General features: G+C 45.8%; 2 protein-coding genes across 2 annotated transcripts in view; both read right to left on the bottom strand.

Annotated features, from left to right (window-relative positions):
• Window positions 1-21,204, bottom strand: part of LOC140577234 (ribonuclease inhibitor-like) — a 237,155-nt gene that overhangs the window by 41,610 nt on the left and 174,341 nt on the right. The window lies entirely within an intron of this gene.
• The window catches only part of LOC140577232 (uncharacterized), a 222,032-nt gene that overhangs the window by 142,575 nt on the left and 58,253 nt on the right, over window positions 1-21,204 (bottom strand). Inside the window, exons 11-13 of the mRNA XM_072697100.1 lie at window positions 14,788-14,958; window positions 6,018-6,191; window positions 4,888-4,931 (exon numbers count right to left, since the gene is read on the bottom strand). Of these exons, the coding sequence (XP_072553201.1) occupies window positions 4,888-4,931; window positions 6,018-6,191; window positions 14,788-14,958 (389 nt within the window). The remainder of the gene's footprint in view (window positions 1-4,887; window positions 4,932-6,017; window positions 6,192-14,787; window positions 14,959-21,204) is intronic.

Raw genomic sequence — 21,204 nt, 5'->3', positions numbered from 1 at the left:
CTCAGTCTAATATAGCAGTCTAGTATAGCAGGTCTCAGTTTAGTGCAGCAGGTCTCAGTCTAATATAGCAGTCTAGTGCAGCAGGTCTCAGTCTAATATAGCAGTCTAATATAGCAGTCTAGTATAGCAGGTCTCAGTCTAATACAGTCTAGTACAGCAGGTCTCAGTTTAGTGCAGCAGGTATCAGTCTAGTATAGCAGTCTACTGCAGCAGGTCTCCATCTAGCAGTCTGGTGCAGGAGGTCTTAGTCTAGTATAGCAGTCTGGTGCAGCAGGTCTTAGTCTAATATAGCAGTCTAGTGCAGCAGGTCTTAGTCTAGTATAGCAGTCTAGTGCAGCTGGTCTCAGTCTAGTACAGCAGCGTAATGCAGCTGGTCTCAGTCCAGTACAGCAGGTATCCGTTTAGTGCAGCAGTCTAGTATAGCAGTCTAGTGCAACAGTCTAATATAGCAGTCTAGTGCAGCAGGTCTCAGTCTAATATAGCAGTCTAGTGCTGCAGGTCTCAGTCTAATATAGCAGTCTAGTGCAGCAGGTCTCAGTCCCATATAGCAGTCTAGTGCAGCAGGTCTCAGTCCCATATAGCAGTCTAGTGCAGCAGGTCTCAGTCTAATATAGCAGTCTAATATAGTAGTCTAGTGCAGCAGGTCTCAGTCCCATATAGCAGTCTAGTGCAGCAGGTCTCAGTCTAATATAGCAGTCTAATATAGCAGTCTAGTGCAGCAGGTCTCAGTCTAATATAGCAGTCTAGTGCAGCAGGTCTCAGTCTAATATAGCAGTCTAATATAGCAGTCTAGTGCAGCAGGTCTCAGTCTAATATAGCAGTCTAATATAGCAGTCTAGTGCAGCAGGTCTCAGTCTAATATAGCAGTCTAGTGCAGCAGGTCTCAGTCCCATATAGCAGTCTAGTGCAGCAGGTCTCAGTCTAATATAGCAGTCTAATATAGCAGTCTAGTGCAGCAGGTCTCAGTCTAATATAGCAGTCTAGTGCAGCAGGTCTCAGTCTAATATAGCAGTCTAATATAGCAGTCTAGTGCAGCAGGTCTCAGTCTAATATAGCAGTCTGGTGCAGCAGGTCTCCATCTAATGCAGCAGTCTGGTGCAGCAGGTCTTAGTCTAGTATAGCAGTCTAGTGCAGCAAGTCTCTGTCTTGTATAGCCATCTAGTGTAGCAGGTCTCAGTCTAGTACAGCAGTGTAATGCAGCTGGTCTCAGTCCAGTACAGCAGGTATCCGTTTAGTGCAGCAGTCTAGTATAGCAGTCTAGTGCAACAGTCTAGTATAGTAGTCTAGTGCAGCAGGTCTTAGTCTAATATAGCAGTCTAGTGCAGCAGGTCTTAGTCTAATATAGCAGTCTGGTGCAGCAGGTCTTAGTCTAATATAGCAGTCTAGTGCAGCAGGTCTCAGTCTAATATAGCAGTCTAGTGCAGCTGGTCTCAGTCCAGTACAGCAGGTATCCGTTTAGTGCAGCAGTCTAGTATAGCAGTCTAGTGCAGCAGGTCTTAGTCTAATATAGCAGTCTAGTGCAGCAGGTCTCAGTCTAATATATCAGTCTGGTGCAGCAGGTCTTAGTCTAATATAGCAGTCTGGTGCAGCAGGTCTCAGTCTAATATAGCAGTCTAGTGCAGCAGGTCTCAGTCTAATATATCAGTGTAGTGCAGCAGGTCTTAGTCTAATATAGCAGTCTGGTGCAGCAGGTCTCAGTCTAATATAGCAGTCTAGTGCAGCAGGTCTCAGTCTAATATAGCAGTCTAATATAGCAGTCTAGTGCAGTCTAGTGGAGACCTTAGGGCCCGAAGTGTTCTACGGCCCAGATGCCAAACAATCCTTTTCCAGTGTTGAATATGACTTCTCTGCTTTGGGCAATGTAGGGCTCAAACTAGCAATTCAAATCGGGATTCAGACCCGATCATAGCACAGAGACAGCCCTAGTGAAGATTACAAACTTCTTACCTCTAAAGGCTACTCTAATACATATATTTATTAGCCCTACTCAATCTTAGTGCAGCCTTTGATACAATACACACATGGACAAATTTTTTGGTACTCTTCGGTTAATGAAAGAAAAACAGACAATGGTCACAGAAATAACTTGAATCTGACAAAAGTAATAACAAATAAAAATGCTATGAAAATTAACCAATGAAAGTCAGACATTACTTTTAAATCATGCTTCAACAGAATTATTTAAAAAAATAAATTCATAAAACAGGCCTGGACAGAAATGATGGTATCCTTAGCTTAATATTTTGTTGCTCAACCTTTTTAGACAATCACTACAATCAAATGATTCCTGTAACTGTCAGTGAGACTTCTGCACCTCTCAGCAGGTATTTTGGCCCACTCCTCATGAACAAACTGCTCCTGGTCTCAGGTTTTAAGGGTGCCTTTTCCAGAGGGTGTTTTTAGCTGTGTTTTGGGTCATTACCCTGTTGCAAGACCCATTACCTGCAACTGAGACCAAGCTTTCTGACACTGGGCAGCACATTTCTCCCTTTCATCCCTTGATAGTCTTGAGATTTCATTGTACCCTGCACAGATTTAAGACACCCTGTGCCAGATGCAGCAAAGTAGCCCCGAAACATAACAGAGCCTCCTCCATGTTTCACAGTAGGGACAGTGTTCCTTTCTTGATATGCTCCATTTTTCTGTCCGTGTTCCGTTCTCTCAGAAGCTTTGGGGCTTGTCGACATGTAGTTTGGCAAATTCCAGTCTGGCTTTTTTATGATTTGTTTTCAACAATGGTGTCCTCCTTGGTTGTCTCCCATGAAGTCCACTTTGGCTCAAACAATGACGGATGGTGCGATCTGACACTGATATTCCTTGAGTTTGAAGTTCACCTTTAATCTCTTTAGAATTCAAGTTAAGAACACACTGTTAGCAGGGGCATTGCTTAGCTTATCGCTCTACCTTTGCAATCCCTGACCACATGTCTGTGTGGCTGACTTCAGCATACACACCTCTCATCAGACGCTCCAGACCAGTTCAGCAAAGGTGAAAACCTGCATGGGACATGTTCAGGGAGACTGCAACTGAAGGCAACTCTGTTAACTTGGAGGAGCATACAGCATGAGTCACAGGCTACATCAGCAAGTGTATTGATGATGTCACTGTCTCCAAGACCATCACCACACGCCCAAACCAGAAGCCGTGGATGACTTCTGAGGTGCGTGTGCTACTGAGGACCCACGACTCGGCCTTCAGAGTGGGTGACAAGGCGGCCCTGAGGAAAGCAAGAGCCAAATTGTCACGAGCCATCCGGTAGGCAAAGCCCACACACGCCCAGAGAATCCACAGCCACTTCAAGGACACGGGTGACACGCGACGCATGTGGCAGGGCATCCAGGAAATCACAAACTACAGGACAATGCCACCGTCCTGTGACAGTGATGCCTTCCTCCCTGATGCCCTGAACGACTTCTATGCACGGTTTGAGGCACAAAACAACACGTCGGTGAGAAAGACCACGCCCAAGCCGGACGAGCAGGTGTTGTGCCTGACTGCAGTGGATGTGAGGGAAAACTCTGCACAGAGTCAACCCACGGAAAGCTGCAGGACCAGACAACATCCCCGGCAGAGTGCTCAGAGAGTGTGCAGACCAGTTGACAGATGTTCTCACGGACATCTTTAATGTCTCCCTGTGAAGCTCCACTGTCCACAAACCTGAGTAATCGCGTGTAAGCAGCGAGACGACCACTCTAGCATCTCTGTGTACTACAATTCCCTGTGTCCGCGAACCCCTGGACCTGCGACCTTTATCTAAGAAACATTAATTACCAAAAGTTGAACTAAACAGATGAGTTTCAGCCTAGATTTAAAGACTGAGACTGTGTCTGAGTCCTGAACATTATCTGAAAGGTTATTCCAGAGTTGGGGGCTTTATAAGAAAAGGCTCCTCCCCCTGCTGAGGTTTTCTGAATTTTTGGAACTAGTAAGAAGCAGCACCCTGAGATCTATTATTTCCTTTACAGGAAATGAGGACTCTGGAGCGAGGCCATGCAGGACTTTGTAGGTCAGTAGTAGAATTTTTCAGAAGCTGCAGTGCTGATAGAACTGGACTGATATGGTCAGATGTTCTAGGTTTAGTAAGAACCCTGGCTGCAGCATTTTTAACTAGTTGAAGTTTATTGAGGTTCCTGCTGGAACAACCTGATGAAAGTGCATTACAGTAATCTAGCCTCTAATTAGCATCACAGGTGTCTACAATCTTGTTATCAGTTAGTGGGCCCATATATAGGGCTACAGGTAGTCACTGTGCTGTTTGGTGACATGGTGTATACCACACTCAACATAGACCTTAAAACAAAGATTGCTCAACAATCACACAAAAGGAGTTCATACCACCTTTCCTGCAGCTAGCTGAAAACTGCAACATTTTTAAATGGAGGATTAAAAAGTTTACCTCTTTCTTCAGCTTCTTTTTTCAGTTGTTTTTCTGTAAACTAAAACCAGCCACTGATCAACAAGTCAAAACATCACCTTCAAGAACTGACTGATCACTTGCTGCCTAATAGATCCACCCCTTGACTGACGCCACTGGAACCAGGTCATCAGTGTTATCAGCTTACAAACTGATGTTTTTTTTATGCAAATGCAGTCTAATCAGTATGTACAGTCTATCATATTAGGTGTCGGAAAGACTTAAATAATTACATAAAATTATAGAAAATAATTAGTGGGGGGCACTGTTGGTCAGTTTATGTTGTTCACTGACCAGGATGCCAGCCACCAGCCTCTCCATTGTCACCAGTATCTTTAGACATAAGGGTCGTGATGAACAGGAACCTTGCAGGTGTTTACATTTTGACCAATAAGGGAACATTTGTAGAATCAGAGTGTGTGTTTTGTGTGCATCTGATTGTGTTTGTGTGTAGTATGAGAATTAATCCTCACCTGCTGCTTCCAACTCAGGTGAAAGCAAGCTTCCTGGATCAGCACTGCAAAACAGAAAATAAGACCCTGGTGACGCATGTGTTCGTTTAGAAAAAAAACATTAAAGAAGACACACACATGTACAGTGGGGGATAATAAGTATTTGATTCACTGCCAATTTTGCAGTTTTCCAATCTAAGAATGGGAATGCAAGCTTTGCAGGCCTTTGAGAATGTTCAATGTGCCGTTAAAATTATAGAGGAAATATGATGGTTTTAAATATTGGAGAGGGAGGCACTTCACTTCATATTGTAGGCTAGTGGCTAAACAGCATGCAACTTTCTCAGTTAACTTTAGATGTCACAGAGTGGAGTGCATTAAGTAGGCTACAGTCTACAGAAACAAGTAAGCTAGTCTACACCAGGGATCTCAAAAAGGGTAGCTCACCACCTGCTTTAGAGGGTGAAAGGAAATGTAAATCAATGTCATAACATACTCACAAAAGGTATTAAACCTGTTCTAATCTCTATTAGCCCTCTCTGCCCTGTCTGGTAGGCTAAATGTTCCCAGTTTTACTGCTCTGTAATAAGAATTGGTGTTGGTAGTAAACACAAAATACGGCTATAACTATGAAATATAAAGACACCACAAAAGTAGATGACACTACAGATGAGTGTTTGCACTGTGCTGTAAGTGTATAAGATGTAAATAATGCTAACTTCTCACAGCATATCAGTAATACAGATGTATAATAGCCCTGTTGAGTAGCTCTCAGCCTAGTTGATTTTGTCAAAATATCTCTCTGAGGGGAAAAAAGGTTGGAGACCCCTTGTCTATACTATTATGCTAGACTGTGCACAGCATCAACAAGAGTCATTTTATTAAAGAGAATACACTAGTTTGTTTGAATTTACTATCAGACTTATGTGCAGCAATAAGATGGCTCTAGAATAGGCCTACATCCACATGGAAATCTAACTCTTAAATGTGATTTCTTAAATATGAGTGTGTCTATTAACTAGCATTTAAATACTTCACTGCAGCACTGAATCCTCTATGCAGTGTGTGTGTGTGTGTAAGGAGTACATTGTATAGTATGTGAGGAGAACTGTGTGTGTGTGAGGAGAACTGCGTGAAATTCAGATACTTACTTTACTGTCAGGTGAGGAAATTTCTGCTTCAGCTGAGAGATCTTCTTCTGCAGTCCTGACTCTGTTATCTGATTATGGGTCAGATCCAGCTGTTTTAAAGCTGATGAGGGGTTCTCTGTAAGAGCTGAAGTCAGAGCAGCACAGCCTTTATTTGTGATACTGCAGTAAGACAACCTGCAGAGAGAAGAAGAAGAACATCTCATTAACATCTGTGATCTTCACTCAGTCCTCCTCACTGTTTACCGTGATGAACCACAGTGACCGCACATTCATAACCAGCTCCCTCACACATTACTGCTCTCTGAGGAAAACATCAGTCAGTATCAATCAACCACTACAGTCCAGCTTTACTTTTCTTCAGGAGGAGATCCCGTGCCGTCAGTTCCTGGAAGATTCAGTAGAAGGAAGACTCATCGTCCATTTCTCAGAAATGAAGAGTGAAAATGACTCAAACACACATCCAGCTGAATCTACAGTCTCTGTACTGATGAGGAGCATTTCTTACAGACCAGACTTTCATTCACTGCAACGGTATCTGTACTCAGAGGAACAGTCCTGAACTCCCTAACACAGATCACTGATATCAGCCCCTCTGACACCAACCCCACTGATCTCAGCCCCTCTGACACTGACCCCACTGATATCAGCCCCTCTGACACCAACCCCACTGATATCAGCCCCTCTGACACCAACCCCACTGATCTCAGCCCCTCTGACACCAACCCCACTGATATCAGCCCCTCCGACACTGACCCCACTGATATCAGACCCTCCCACAGAGCAAGGGAGAAGTACCGCGGGGGTGAGTGTTACTGATCGTCCCTCCGCTCGCAATCCAAGCCTCATCTACGAACATTGGTGGTGGTGAGTAACAAAGTAATTTCCTTAGTGTATTTATTTCCCCTATTTATTGTTGTATTCCAGCTGACACTGGAAGAAGCGGGCAGCAACTGACGTGCAACCGAGGGGCGGGGCGGCGAGGACACAGACGGAGACACACCGGACAGAGAAGTACTAAATCCATATTACTCTTTAGCCCAGCAACTCAGTAAAAACCCCACAGCTTTACCACAAATTGAAATTGTTTTTGAAAAGTTTGAAAAAATTGAAAAGTTTTTGGTAGATAGTGGGGCAGCCCACTCAGTAATACAAAAAGAACAGATTGTGTGTCCACTTCAACAAAACTGTAACTATTATAGGGGTAGGGGGTAATACAGTAACAGAAAAGGTGTCCACTCCCCTCCAATGCAAAGTAGAAACATTTGTTTTCTTGTTTCACCTGTCTGTCCAGTCAACCTCATGACACGAGATTTGATGTGCAAATTGAATTGCACACTCCAAAGCACCCCAAAGGGGCTCTTAATTTCTTTCGGGAAACGGGCAGATGGTTCAGTATGACCCAGGTATTCTGGGGTATGCTTATGAGTGTCTGGACAGTGCAGGAGAAACAATGAAACACTTCCTTAGAGAAGTGAGCAACACAGTCACGACCCATTTACCTTGGGAGAACGTGGATGATGTACATTGTACGGCTCATGTGCTAGGCGGGCCTGATTCTGATTATGAGGCTGAATTTTTTTTAAGGTAGACAGAGAAATGTTAAGCACTTCCACACTCGTATGGAGTGATCAGTGGGAGAAGGTGGGACCATGGGCTGCATGGCTTAGCCGTCTGTGCGACTGGCAACCTAACAAAAAACCCCAGAGTTTTCTTTAGCCCCACTGCTAGTGCATGGAAAACACAGTATGCATACAGGCTTTTAGCGAGCCGAACAGTGGAGCTGTTCACACAGAATGAGTCATTCATGGGTGCTGCGCTCACCCCAACTGAGGAGGAGGAGCTATTAGCACTGACTCCCACCCTCTGGGCTCAGGGGAAACATGATGTGGGACTGATTTAGAATTGTAAACCAATTCGTATTGTGCCAAAATCAGACTACAGACCTAAACAGCATCAGTATCCATTGAAAATGTAGCGTATGCTTTGGTCTCAGCAACAGAGGTGCTCCAAACACAGCCTTTACCCTCATCATACTCAGCACAAGCAGCAGAGCTTCTAACCTTAACCGAAGCATGCAGAATAGCTGAAGGCAAATAGTACATATCTGGACTGACTCCAGATACGCTTGGGGAGTGTCACATGATTTTGGAACCATATGGAAACACAGAAACTAGCTCAGGAAGCAAAATCAAACACCATTCATTAGTCAGTGACCTCCTAGAAGCCATTTTGTTACCAGCTGCAATTGCAATAATAAAACTGTAACTGTTCATTCAGCAGCCCAGGATCCTGTCAGTAGAGGCTAATTGAAATTGCTCATGGGCGGAGCCACATGAGCAAAGGGGGAATAGTCCACAGCATAACAAAGCAGTGGTATGCACCAGGCATCACTACACTCACCCAACATTTTTGTTCTAAATGTTTAGTGTGCGCACAAAACACAACTCGTGGCCAAGGACTTACAGCAGCCCCACTTGCTGGCCACCCCCCCAGCAACTGAACCATTTCAACACTGGCAAATTTATTTTGTAGAACTTACTCCGGCTGAAGGGGAAGAAATACTTGCTGGTTTGTGTATGCATGTTCAGTAAATGGTCTGAGGCTTTTCCAACAGGAAAACAGGATGGAGCAGCAGTCACAAAGGCGTTCCTGAGAGAAATCATTCCAAGGTGGGGGCTGCCAAGCCGAGTTTCAAGTGACAGCGGGACTCCATTTGTGCATACAGGTGAAAGCAGTGTTACCAGGTCCAGCTGAGAGTCCACTGCACGACTTCCAGTCAGGAGACTGGATCCTCATGAAGGACCTGCGGAGAAGGAGGTGGAACCTACCAAGGTGGACGGGCCCACATCACATGCTGCTGGTCACCCACACAGCTGTGAAGATTGAAGGGCGAGGAACGTGGGTGCATCACACGCACTGCAAGAGGGCACCACCGGTGGAGGACAGCGAAACACAGCATACCCCATCGGGGGGGCGTGACTGTGTTTCTGCTTGTCTACTGCTCCGGAACTACAACAGCACGGACATATGCAACTGTCACTGTCCAATGGGAGACTGAGGGACCTGTCTCTGGCATCGGACTTGCCAAAGTAGGACACAAACCTCTAATTATACATCCAATGGGCGAGACTACTTGTGGAAACATGCTTTTGATAATCCTCTGCGTCAAATGATGGACGCGCACATGGACGAATCACAGGTGCTAAGTTGTCGCATCATAAAGGGTCTATGGACAACTTCCCAAGAACTGGACAGGGTGCTGTTATGCGGGAGCCGTCCTGCCCAGATCCATGGTTTTCAGTCTTTAAGTCGCGGGACAGCCTTAGGGGGTAACATACAAGAGCAAAAGATCACTTCAAGGGACTCACTATGGCCAGTACCGCCTGATGGAACCATTCACTGCCCTTGGGGACACTATCGGGTGGTCAATTCTTCCTGGAATGGGGACAGCAGCAACTCTGATGAAGCTTAATGGATTGGCTTATGAACTCATGGTAACAGTGAATGACACTGCTGGGGCTGTAGGAGCTCTGAAACAAGAACAGCAGGCCATACGGGCAGCAGTATTACAGCATCGCATGGTGTTAGACCTCCTCACAGCGCAACAAGGGTGTGTAAGATGGTAAATTCTTCGTGCTGCTTCCACCTGCCAGACTTCAGTGCCAACATCACTGATTACATGCATCACATGCGTAAGGCAGTCACTCCCCCGGGATACTATGCAAGGGGGATGGTGGGACTGGTTGTCAGCCTTATTAGGTCATGAAATGCTTCAATTATGGTCATTAATAGCTCCAATTGTAATGATGATACTGACTATTCTGTTCCTAGTTCCATGCTTTTTCTCCTTACTGGGACGATGCATTTCCAGAGCCATACAGGTGCAACCTGCAGCCTTGTTGGGTTTCTCAGCCGCACTAGAATCTGAGGATGATGGAAATTTTGAGGGCCTTGGGGAAATGTTTATTAACCAAGTTTAAATGATTATTAAGAATCAAAGGGGGAAATGTCATGAAAAATATTGTAATCATGCTGATTCATAATGTATTCATTTAATTTTGTATCCATTTAATATTTCGTATGCGTAAATCATGTTCTGTTCTATATAAGCTGCTGCACAGTTGTATGGTACATTCTGATGCTATGTCTGGCGCCAGCCGAGGCCAGATAAGAAATATATGGATAAGCATTAGCTGAAACAGAGCAGTTACTCAAGTTGTCCCCCGACTCACCCTCACACTCAGGGTCACAGTGTCTTAAATCTATCAACAATAGGCAGAAAAGTGTTCCAGAGGTCACACACCACCAGTGTTAATCACATACACTCCTTCTTAGGAGGTGCCAGGTGTCGTGAGTCATGAGTTCAGGATGCAACATGTGAGGGTGGGTGGGGGATATTCCTATAAGTATGTATGTTGAATACCATTGAGGCAATCTGTATCGTGGTCACGAACTACATGCAGATTCATTAAACTTGCTACTCCATGCATATTCCCTTGTCTGCTTCATCACTCTGACAAATTTCCACCACAACTGTCAGACCACAGCCCCCACGCTCAGATCAGTGTCAGACCAACGTTTATCTAATAAGAATCAGACAGCAGAACCCAGTGACAGACAGTCCCCTTTAGAACACATATCTTTCAGTTTTACCATGTTAAAATTACAACTTGGCATCGAGGGGATCACACACTGCATGATGGACTACATGAACTTCTGCATGAACATTGCCTTCTGATCGAGAAGAGGGCCTTTAAAGACTACAACCAGAAGGTATAGCAGGAGTTGAGGTAAAATAACATGAGGGAGATATGGAACGGTTTAAAGACCATCACAGGCTGTAAGCAGAATATGAACAGTACCAGAATCAGACTCCTAGAAACATGGTGTAAAGATTAGCACTAACACCCACTGTCCTCCACATTACAGAGAAACTCTGCTGTCCTCTCTAAAACACAAAACATTAAACATGGTAGAGACTCGAGGTGGGGGGGGGGGGTTATATATGATCCTATTTATGAGAAATCAAAAGACAACCCACACATATTTGGATAAAATTAAGCAGCAACATCACTGATTATGAAAGTGACTTACACATATGTGCAGCTTACACTCCCCTCTAGACTCTCCGGGACAGTGAGTAAACACCTCCCTAACCCCCATAATAAATCACATAAGATATGTTAATTAATTAACTGACTAAATATGTATTGTATTTATTCTTTTTTAGATATGTATGTGTGTGTATACATATATGAATTACTATTTATACAGATCAAATGTTTTATTAATTTAGTTTTATTTATATATGATTGCAATGCTTTGACAATACAAATGTAAATATGCCAAAAAAGCAAACTGAACTGAGAAGATTGAGAAAGAGACAAAAAAAGTGAGAGAGGGAGGCCTTTTTAGCCTGGCCAAGAATAAAATTAATCAGCTGACACCTAGATCTGAACATACCTAAACCCCAGGATAAAAGTCTGAGGTGTAAAAATCACATTAAGAGACAGACAAATGGGACAGCATACAGGGGACGCAGCCTAAAACAGTGCGTAAAAGCGTGAAACACTGTCTCCCTCTGAGGACAGAAAGGACAGTCTTGTGTGACTTCAGGATTATTACATCAAGGCTAGATTACTGTAAGGCACTACTGTCAGGTTGTTCCAGCAGGAACCCTTAATAAACTTCAACTAGTTCAAAATTAACATATTAACATATAAAGCCCTACAAGGCCTCGTTCCTGAGTACCTGTGGGATCTTATTAACATATTACAAACCATATTAAAGCCCCCAACTCAATGTTCGGGACTTCAGTCTTTAAATCTAGGCTGAAACTCATCTGTTTAGTTCAGCTTTTGGTAATTAATGTTTCCCCTTAGATAAAGGTTGCAGGTCCAGGGGTTCACGGACCCAGGGAATTGTAGTACACAGAGATGCTGGAGTTGTCATCTCGCTGCTTACACGCGATCACTTGGTTTGTGGAAGGTGGAGCAGATGGACACTAGCGTTTTCAGGGTGCTCCCGTGTCTGTGTTACCTTCTGGCTCTCTCCTTTTAATTAGGCTGTTATAGTCAGACCTGCCGGAGTCGTCAGACACACTCTGATACTGCCCAACATTCTCTGATCTCTATAAAATCCTCTCAGAACTAACTCTTCTCTCTCTTTACCTTCTCCCAGTAAATGGTCACCCAGCCTGACCTGCTGAAAGACTCTACCTGCGTCAGACCAGCTGCCACCTACCAGTCTGACCATCGGGCCCCCCCAACCACCACCACCCATACCAGACCAGCGGCACACCCTCCTACCACTGCTACCTGTCTAATGACCATGTTCAAACCTAAATGGACTCGTAACTATCTGCCATTATTCATATTAACATTATTAACTATCTGTTGTTTCTGGTTTGGTAATGTTTTTTATCAATAATGTTTAAATAGTTCTGATCAGAGGAGGATGGGTCGGGTCCCCCTTTGTGAGTCTTGGTTCCTCCCAAGGTTTCTTCCTCCAGCTCTGAGGGAGTTTTTCCTTGCCACTGTCGCTGTTGGCTGCTCACTGGGGGGTCTTAGATCCTTCATGTCTTATGTTATTTCTTTTTTTTCTGTCTTTTATTCATTACTGATTATGTAAAGCTGCTTTGTGACGACAACAGTTGTACAAAGCTATACAAATAAATTTGACTTGACTTGATTTGAAACACAGATAAAAATTGACAGAGACAATACCGTGTAAAACCCTCCACTGGGGGTCCACTACTCTCTTAGCTAACAGTGGTTTATAGAGCGCTCTCCATTCCGGGTGAACAGAGCAGCTTGTCACGGCGTATCAGGTCTGCCGTCCAGTCGCTTCTTATTAAAAACCTTTACACAAACCCCGATAGACGCTTACCCAAGACTCAACTGAGGTCCATACTCAGCCCCTCTGTGCAATTCAGAAGGAGGCTGTGACAGTCCTGCAGGCCAGGAGTGATAGTGACCTTGAGGAAAGGGTCATCCTCAACAGGGTGAGCAATCCTGCACCATGGTCTGTTAGCATCACTCAGAGGAGAGCTCCAGTGCTGTAGAAGCTGGGCCACGACACATAGGGTCACACAGGTCATGGGACTCCAAGAACTCACATAGTCACCTACTGGAGGCATTGTGGAGTTCCAAGTGGTTTTTGTCCAGGTTGTCAGCTGTAAGGTTAAAATCCCCACCCAGGACTAAAATCAGTAAAACCACAGTCAGAGATCACACTGCTCAGCCTGTCTAAAACACCCTCCTCTCCACTCCTTCAGGAGGAGCATCAACACAGATCAACACAAAGCCCTAGTTCTCAAAACAGGCTGAACTCTGAGCAGCCTCCCAGGTAAGATCTCACCAACTGTGTACATCAACTGTGTACGAGCAGGGAATAAGACTATTAGCAAATGAAAGCCCAACACCACCCCTTACACTGGAGTTACTACTTAAAATGACCAGCCCGTCCCCCCCTTAGCCCAGTCAACAGCATTAGCGTCATCGCTGTGTGTCTCCTGGAGAAAGAACACATCAGCTCACTTCTGCTTCGTCTCCAGCTGCACATTTATATAGTAATATAGTTCTTTCTGGTCTTCCAAGGCGTCAAAGGTGTCAGTATCCTGATGTGCCTTCCATCAATAACACAGTGAATGTGTGGAAAACCGGCTCTGCTAAAAAAATCAGTCTTTACCTCTTGCTCCGCTCAGGACGGGAGTTTAATCGTTTTCTGTAGCCGCCGGTGAACAGTTCGGCACATGGAAGACTTTTGGTAACTGCAAAAAAGCGCAGTGCTATCAGGAGCTGTAACGCTGAAGGTAACACATGGTTCTGGATGTTCTAGCTCGCTGCTTTCCAATCACGACGTTCCAATCTGTACTCTCTTAAATGTTTATCACTCAGATGGTCTGGAGGATTTTTTCTATCTCGGCACACAGTTGTCATTAAAAACTCCATATTCTCTGTCTTCGCTGTTCAGTGTTCAGGTGAGATTTTTCATGTCCCGTAAATAATTCTAAGGGAAATCACCATTAAGGAACTTTATGCAACACTTAAGGGTCGCTACTTAAACTTAAGGGGACATTTAAGGGTTAATGATTTGCCTTGAGAAAGCCCTTAGATAAAATTTTAAGCATTTCATCTGCAACACACTTATAACACACAACTATAAGGGATGTTTAAGAGCAATCTTGAGAGAAATTTTTACTTTAGGTGTTTTATGCAACCAGACACAGGTATTTAATCAGGGCAGACTTGAAGCCAAGAAGAAGCTTCCTAATGAGGGAGAATCGTTCCTATATGAACGAGTTTGAAATGAAGGGTGGGGGGGGGGCACTGGACAGAATTACCTTTTCAGTGGGGGTGCTGAGCGGCAGAACTGCTGAGTGAGCTGGTTGTTAAGAAGTACACCCCTCTAAATCAGGTGGTTCGCTTGTTACACTGTATCAAAAAAGCAAAACCCCTCCACACTCACCCTGCACTCCCCCTCAACCCCATGCACACACACTCAGTACTCAACTATACCACACTGACACATTTGCGCACACATACACACACTCACTCAGTACTCAGCTATACTACACTCACGCACTTGCCCTCAACCAAGCCTCAGATGCCATCTAAAAGTAATACACAAAGAAAAAACGCTAACATAGGCTGCATGCGCAGAGAGAGAGAGCGAGAGAGAGAGAGAGAGAGAGTGTGTATTTGTGTGTGTGGGCTGTACGTACTGTATGTATGTGTGATCTGCATTCATCAGTAACATATGATCTTACCTCAGTGTCTCCAGTTTACAGTGCGGGCTCTTCAGTCCCTCACTGAGCTTCTTCACTCCTGAATTCCGCAGATTATTATTACTCAGGTTCAGATCTTTCAGTGAGTTCACTGAGCTGAGAACTGAGACCAGATCTGAACAGCTTTTATCTGTGAGAGAACACCTTTCCAGACTGGGGGAGAAAAGACACATCAGAAACACTGACAACTCTCTCACTCTCTCTCATACTCTCACTCACTCTCTCTCTCTCATACTCTCACTCATACTCTCACTCACTCTCTCTCTCTCATACTCTCACTCATACTCTCACTCTCTCTCTCATATTCCTACTCTCTCTCTCATACTCTCTCTCTCTCTCTCATACTCTCACTCTCTCTCATACTCTCACTCTCTCTTACTCTCACTCTCTCTCTCTCATACTCTCTTTCTCTCTCTCAAACTCTCACTCACTCTTTCTCTCTCATATTCTCTCTCTCTCTCATACTCTCACTTTCTCTCTCATACTCTCACTCTCTCTCTCTCTCTCTCATATTCCCACTCTCTCTCGCATACTCTCTCTCTATCTCTCTCTCTCTCATACTCTCATACTTTCACTCTCTCTCATACTCTCATACTTTCACTCTCTCTCATACTCTCTCTCTCTCTCATATTCCCACTCTCTCTCGCATACTCTCTCTCTATCTCTCTCTCTCTCTCATACTCTCACTCTCTCTCATACTCTCTTTCTCTCTCTCAAACTCTCACTCATACTCTCACTCTCTCTCATACTCTCTTTCTCTCTCTCAAACTCTCACTCATACTCTCACTCTCTCATACTCTCTTTCTCTGTCTCATACTCTTACTCATACTCTCTCTCATACTCTTTCTCCGTCATACTCTTTCTCTCTCTCATACTCTCACTCTCTCTCTCATACTCTCACTCTCTAGCTCATACTTTCTCTCTCATACTCTCTCTCTCTCTCATACTCTCTCTTACTCTCACAATCTCTCTCATACTCTCTCTCTCTCTCATACTCTCACTCTCTCTCTCATACTCTCACTCTCTCTCATACTCTCTCTCATACTCTCACTCTCTCACTCATACTCTCTCTCATACTCTCACTCTCTCTCATACTCTCTCTCATACTCTCACTCTCTCTCTCCTACTCTCTCTCTCTCCTACTCTCACTCATACTCTCTCATACTCTTACTCTCTCATACTCTTTCTCTCTCATACTCTTACTCTCATACTCTCACTCTCATACTCTCTCTCTCATACTCTCCCTTTCTCATACTCTTTCTCTCTCATACTCTCACTCTCATACTCTCCCTTTCTCATACTCTTTCTCTCTCATACTCTCACTCTCATACTCACTTTCTCTCTGATACTCTTTCTCTCTCTCATACTCTTTCTCTCTCATACTCTTTCTCTCTCTCATACTTTCTCTCTCTCATACTTTCTCTCTCATGCTCTTTCTCTCTCATACTCTTTCTCTCTCATACTCTTTCTCTCTCTCATACTCTTTCTCTCTCATACTCTTTCTCTCTCATACTCTTTCTCTCTCTCATACTCTTTCTCTCTCATACTCTTTCTCTCTCATACTCTTTCTCTCTCTCATACTCTCTCTCTCTCATACTCTCTCTCTCATACTCTTTCTCTCTCATACTCTCTCTCTCTCTCATACTCTCTCTCTCTCTCTCTCTCATACTCTTTCTCTCTCATACTCACTCTCTCTCATACTCTCACTCTCTCTCATACTCTCACTCATACTCTTTCTCTCTCTCTCTCTGAGCTGAAGTGAGTGTGTGAGTGAGCTGAGGGCTGGTTGGTGTGTGAGAGTGTTCCTGTTTGAGTGAGTTTTGTCAGACTCTCTCTTTTCTCTGCTGGTTGTTGGTTTATGAAGCAGGTTCATTATTATTGGTGAAGGTGTGTGGCTGTAGTTGGGGGGTATTTGGCTGTGTTTTCGCCGGGCGCCATGGCGGCGGCGGCGGGAAAGACTCAGTATGAGCAGCTCACTCAGAGGCACGCGATTAAACTCGCACCTGAGCTGAGGTGCTCTGTGGAGGACTGTGTGCTGGCTGTGGGAGAGGTGGTGGAGTGCAGCAGTGTGCTGGCCGCTGCCAGGATGAATAAGGCGGTGGTGATCTTTCTGGACAGTGTTGAGAAAGCGAACACTGTAGTTCAGACCGGCGTTGTGATTCAGGGAGCTCTGATGCAGGTCATGCCCCTCGATCATCCCGCTAAGAAGGTCATTTTATCGAACGTCCCGCCCTTCATTACTGACGAGGTGTTGATCACAGAACTGTCCCGTTTTGGTCAGGTCATGTCCCCTGTGAAAATGATCCATTTCGGTGGTAAAACTAATGTTTAACTAAGGCGTTCGTGCCCTTTTGAGGTGGGTGAAGGTACATCGAGAGCTACGAGCTCTTCAGCTACTGAGGGTGGAGGACACCCGGCTTGTATAGGTGCAGGAGTGGTGCCTGAACCTGCTGTGGCTGGGGGGTCTAGAGGGGACGTTGAGTCTGGTGGTGCTCAACCTAAGGCTGATGCCACAAAGGGGACTGCTGTGTTAGTTAGTCAGGTGCAGCCTGAGGCGGGGGGTGCAGTAGCTGGGCCTGTTGGCAGAGTTAGTAATGTTAGCCCAGTGAGTTCTGGCTCGAAACCCGACCCTACTCACACTGTGGCTGCTGCTGGTCAGGGTGAGGAAGGTGCTGCGGCTGGTTTGGTGGAGGGAGAGGGTATGGACACTGAGACCATAGCTGAAGAAACACTTTTTAGAGTGCCAGGAAAAAGGAAACTGAAGCTAGAACTGGGCAAAGGTCTGGGAGGACACAGAGAGCTCCCATGGGTGAGAAACATAAAGAAGCTCTAGGTGAAGATTCTGGCACTGACTTTATAAACAACTTTCGGTCTGGAAAGTAATCATCCACCGTGACACCCTACACATTTTTGGTCTTACTGAGGAATAGTCTGATCTTTCCAAAGGTGTAGGCATCACAGGAGTTCGGCTGACTTGCTAACTCTGACATATCGCTGTCATATCGCATATAGCAGTGTCCATACCCTCTCCCTCCACCAAACCAGCCGCAGCACCTTCCTCACCCTGACCAGCAGCAGCCACAGTGTGAGTAGGGTCGGGTTTCATGGTTAAAATTCAAAGCATGCCGTGGCATATGCCAGGGGTGTGCTCTGTCTGGAATGCTTTACTCCTTGGCCATTGAACCACTGCTTCATAAGCTTCGCTCTACTCTTGTGGGTCTGGATTTGGGACTGGAGGGGCATCCTAGGCTTCAGCTTTCTGCTTATGCAGATGACATGATAATAATGGTCAGTGGACAATCAGATGTTGATCATTTGGTAGCCACTATTCAGGACTTTGGGTGTTTATCTGCAGCTAAAATAAACTGGGAAAAGAGTGAAGCTTTGGCAGTGGGGCCGTGGTCTGAGGGCTTGCTGCAACTACCAGCTAACATGGCCTGGAAAAGAGGGGGGCTGAAATACTTGGGTGTGTTTTTGGGGGACGACTTATTCCAGCAAAAAAACTGAGATGGTTTCCTGGAGACAATGACAGGCCGTTTAAAGAAATGGAGATGGATCCATGGACAGCTTTCTTTTAGAGGAAGAGTGCTGGTTGTCCATAACCTTGTTGCTTCAATGCTTTGGCACAGACTGTCTTGTATGGACCCTCCGGGTGGATTATTGTCACGTTTGCAAGCACGCCTGGTGGATTTTTTCTGGGACCGCCTCCACTGGGTCCCACAGAGTGTGCTGTTCCTTCCCAGGGAGGAAGGGGGGCAAGGCCTGATTCACCTTTTCAGCAGAATGGCAGCTTTTCGTCTGGAGTTCCTGCAGAAATACCTGACTGGTGATACAGACCTAGTGTGGAGGGAAATAGCTAGCAGTATTTTGCACACTGTTGATGGACTGGGGCTCGATACAGCACTATTTTTTATGGATCATAGACAGCTGCATTTGAATGGATTACCCCTTTTTTACCGTGGACTTTTTAAGTTTTGGACTCTCTTCAAGCACCACCGACTAGAGCAGACCTCTCTCTACTGGCTGTTGGAGGAGTTCCGGTTCCGGTCGGCGGCGCGTTAACACGCAGAGGCCACTCTTGGTCCGAGAAATGGTGCTTTTTGTGTCATTGTTTGTGGATATTTACGTCCATCTCTGCAAATATGTGCACCAGAACATCAGTGCACATATTCTACCACCCTGCCTCAGACCCTGATACAGACCCTGCTTCAGACCCTGCCTCAGACCCTGCCACAGACCCTGCCACAGACCCTGCCACAGACCCTGCTACAGACCCTGCTACAGACCCTGCTTCAGACCCTGCCACAGACCCTGCTACAGTGGAGAAATCAGTCTAGAAACAATATTCCGGACGAAGTTCTGCAGACGCTACAAGAGCTCAGCCTGCTACAAGACCCAGGCCTGCAGTCCGCGGCGTTTCCTGATGGCGAAGCCCGGCGGAAGTGTCATCGCAAGCGGTGCGAGCGAAAGCGGAAGCGCGGTAAGAGAGCCGGGGTTCGCGCGAGGCTAAAGGCTAGCCCTAGCCGCCCGGCTATACCATCGCTATTCCTCGCAAACGTCTGCTCCCTCGACAATAAACTGGACTGCATTCGACTCCAGCGAGCGACCCAGCGAGAGTTCAGAGACTGCTGTGCTCTAGTCTTTGTGGAATCGTGGCTCAGCGACAGTATTCCAGACAGCGCCATTCAGCTAGACGGGCTAGCCTCGTTCAGAGCGGACAGGAGCGCGGCTCTGTCCGGGAAGACCCGCGGAGGAGGCGTGTGTGTTTACATCAACACGGAATGGTGTAACAACGCTGTGACTGTCGCCCAGCACTGCTCTCCGCTGGTGGAGTTCATCGTAGTCAAGTGCAGACCTTTTTATTTAGTACAGGAGTTCTCCGCCGTGCTGATAGCCGCCGTGTACATACCGCCTAGCGCTAGTGCTAATGCTAATGCTAAGGAGGCACTGTGGGAACTGCACGGGGGCATCAGCGATCTGCAGACCAAACATCCAGACGGACTGTTCATCGTGGCCGGAGATTTCGCACTGGACCTGGTTTACACAAACATCCCCAGCGCGTACCGGGCCGAGCCCCGCCCCCACCTCGCGTTCTCGGACCACATGTCTGTGTATCTGACTCCAGCTTACACACCCCTCATCAGACGCTCCAGACCAGTTCAGAAGCAGGTGAGAACCTGGCCGGCAGGAGCCATCTCTGCCCTTCAGGACTGTTTTGAGTGCACTGCATGGGACATGTTTAGGGAGGCTGCGACTGAAGGCGACTCTGTTAACTTGGAGGAGTACACAGCATCAGTCACTGGCTACATCAGCAAGTGTATTGATGATGTCACTGTCTCCAAGACCATCACCACATGCCCAAACCAGAAGCCGTGGATGACTCCTGAGGTGCGTGCACTACTGAGGACCCGCGACTCGGCCTTCAGAGTGGGTGACAAGGCGGCCCTGAGGAAAGCAAGAGCCAAATTGTCACGAGCCATCAGAGAGGCAAAGCCCACACACGCCCAGAGAATCCACAGCCACTTCAAGGACACGGGTGACACGTGACGCATGTGGCAGGGCATCCAGGAAATCACAAACTACAGGACAATGCCACCGTCCTGTGACAGTGATGCCTTCTGATGGATTATTTGTGTGTAAGAACACATTATGTACTCATAAACATGTTTCTTATGTGTATTCTGCTATAATGACCAAGTCTGAGCAGTCAGCACTTCTGTACTCAAGATTAGTGTAAATGCCCTAGGGGGGCTTGGCAGAGCCCACTTGGGGTGAATCTGAGGTAAACTCAGTGGAAAACACCCAAAATTCTGCAGTAGTGCGATCGTCAGCACAAATGACCTTGCAGGTGTTAGTGCTCTTTTTAAAAAACAAAGTCTTACAAACGACGGATATAAGCGAATACAATAGTGACAAGATTAAGGGGTAAGGGGCTTCCCATAGTATTATAAGCGGATCCAACCATAAAATATTACAATAAAAAAATATGCGTGGGGGTAGCCACAGCTAGATAAGGCCCAAGAGGAGCCCCACCTTTTAGACTGCTTTTGGAGAGTGCTGGCTGTCTCAGGCTAACGCATTACATGTAGTGCCTTAGTCTTTATCTGTTTTGTATACTTTATACAGAAATAAAGGTTGCACTCTGCCTTTCTATTGACTACGGAGCTGGATTCTTTTATGCACCATTTTCTAAATGCTTATTAGCTGATTGGGGGAATTTATAGAGAAAAAGAGCCGACATTTTGGTGGCCCGTTGGTTGGCTTCGCTCTACGCGCCTTGCGCCCTGTTTGACTGACGCCGCACCTGTGCCTGGCCTGTTCCTGTCCTCCTGTCCTTCAGCGCGCCAGTTTCAACTTTAAGGTAAGCCGATCTTTGTATTCAAAAATCTGCTTAAGGGG

This window comes from Salminus brasiliensis, chromosome 14, assembly GCF_030463535.1.
Source record: "Salminus brasiliensis chromosome 14, fSalBra1.hap2, whole genome shotgun sequence".
NCBI lineage: Eukaryota > Metazoa > Chordata > Actinopteri > Characiformes > Bryconidae > Salminus > Salminus brasiliensis.
This window is presented reverse-complemented; position numbering and strand designations above follow the sequence as displayed.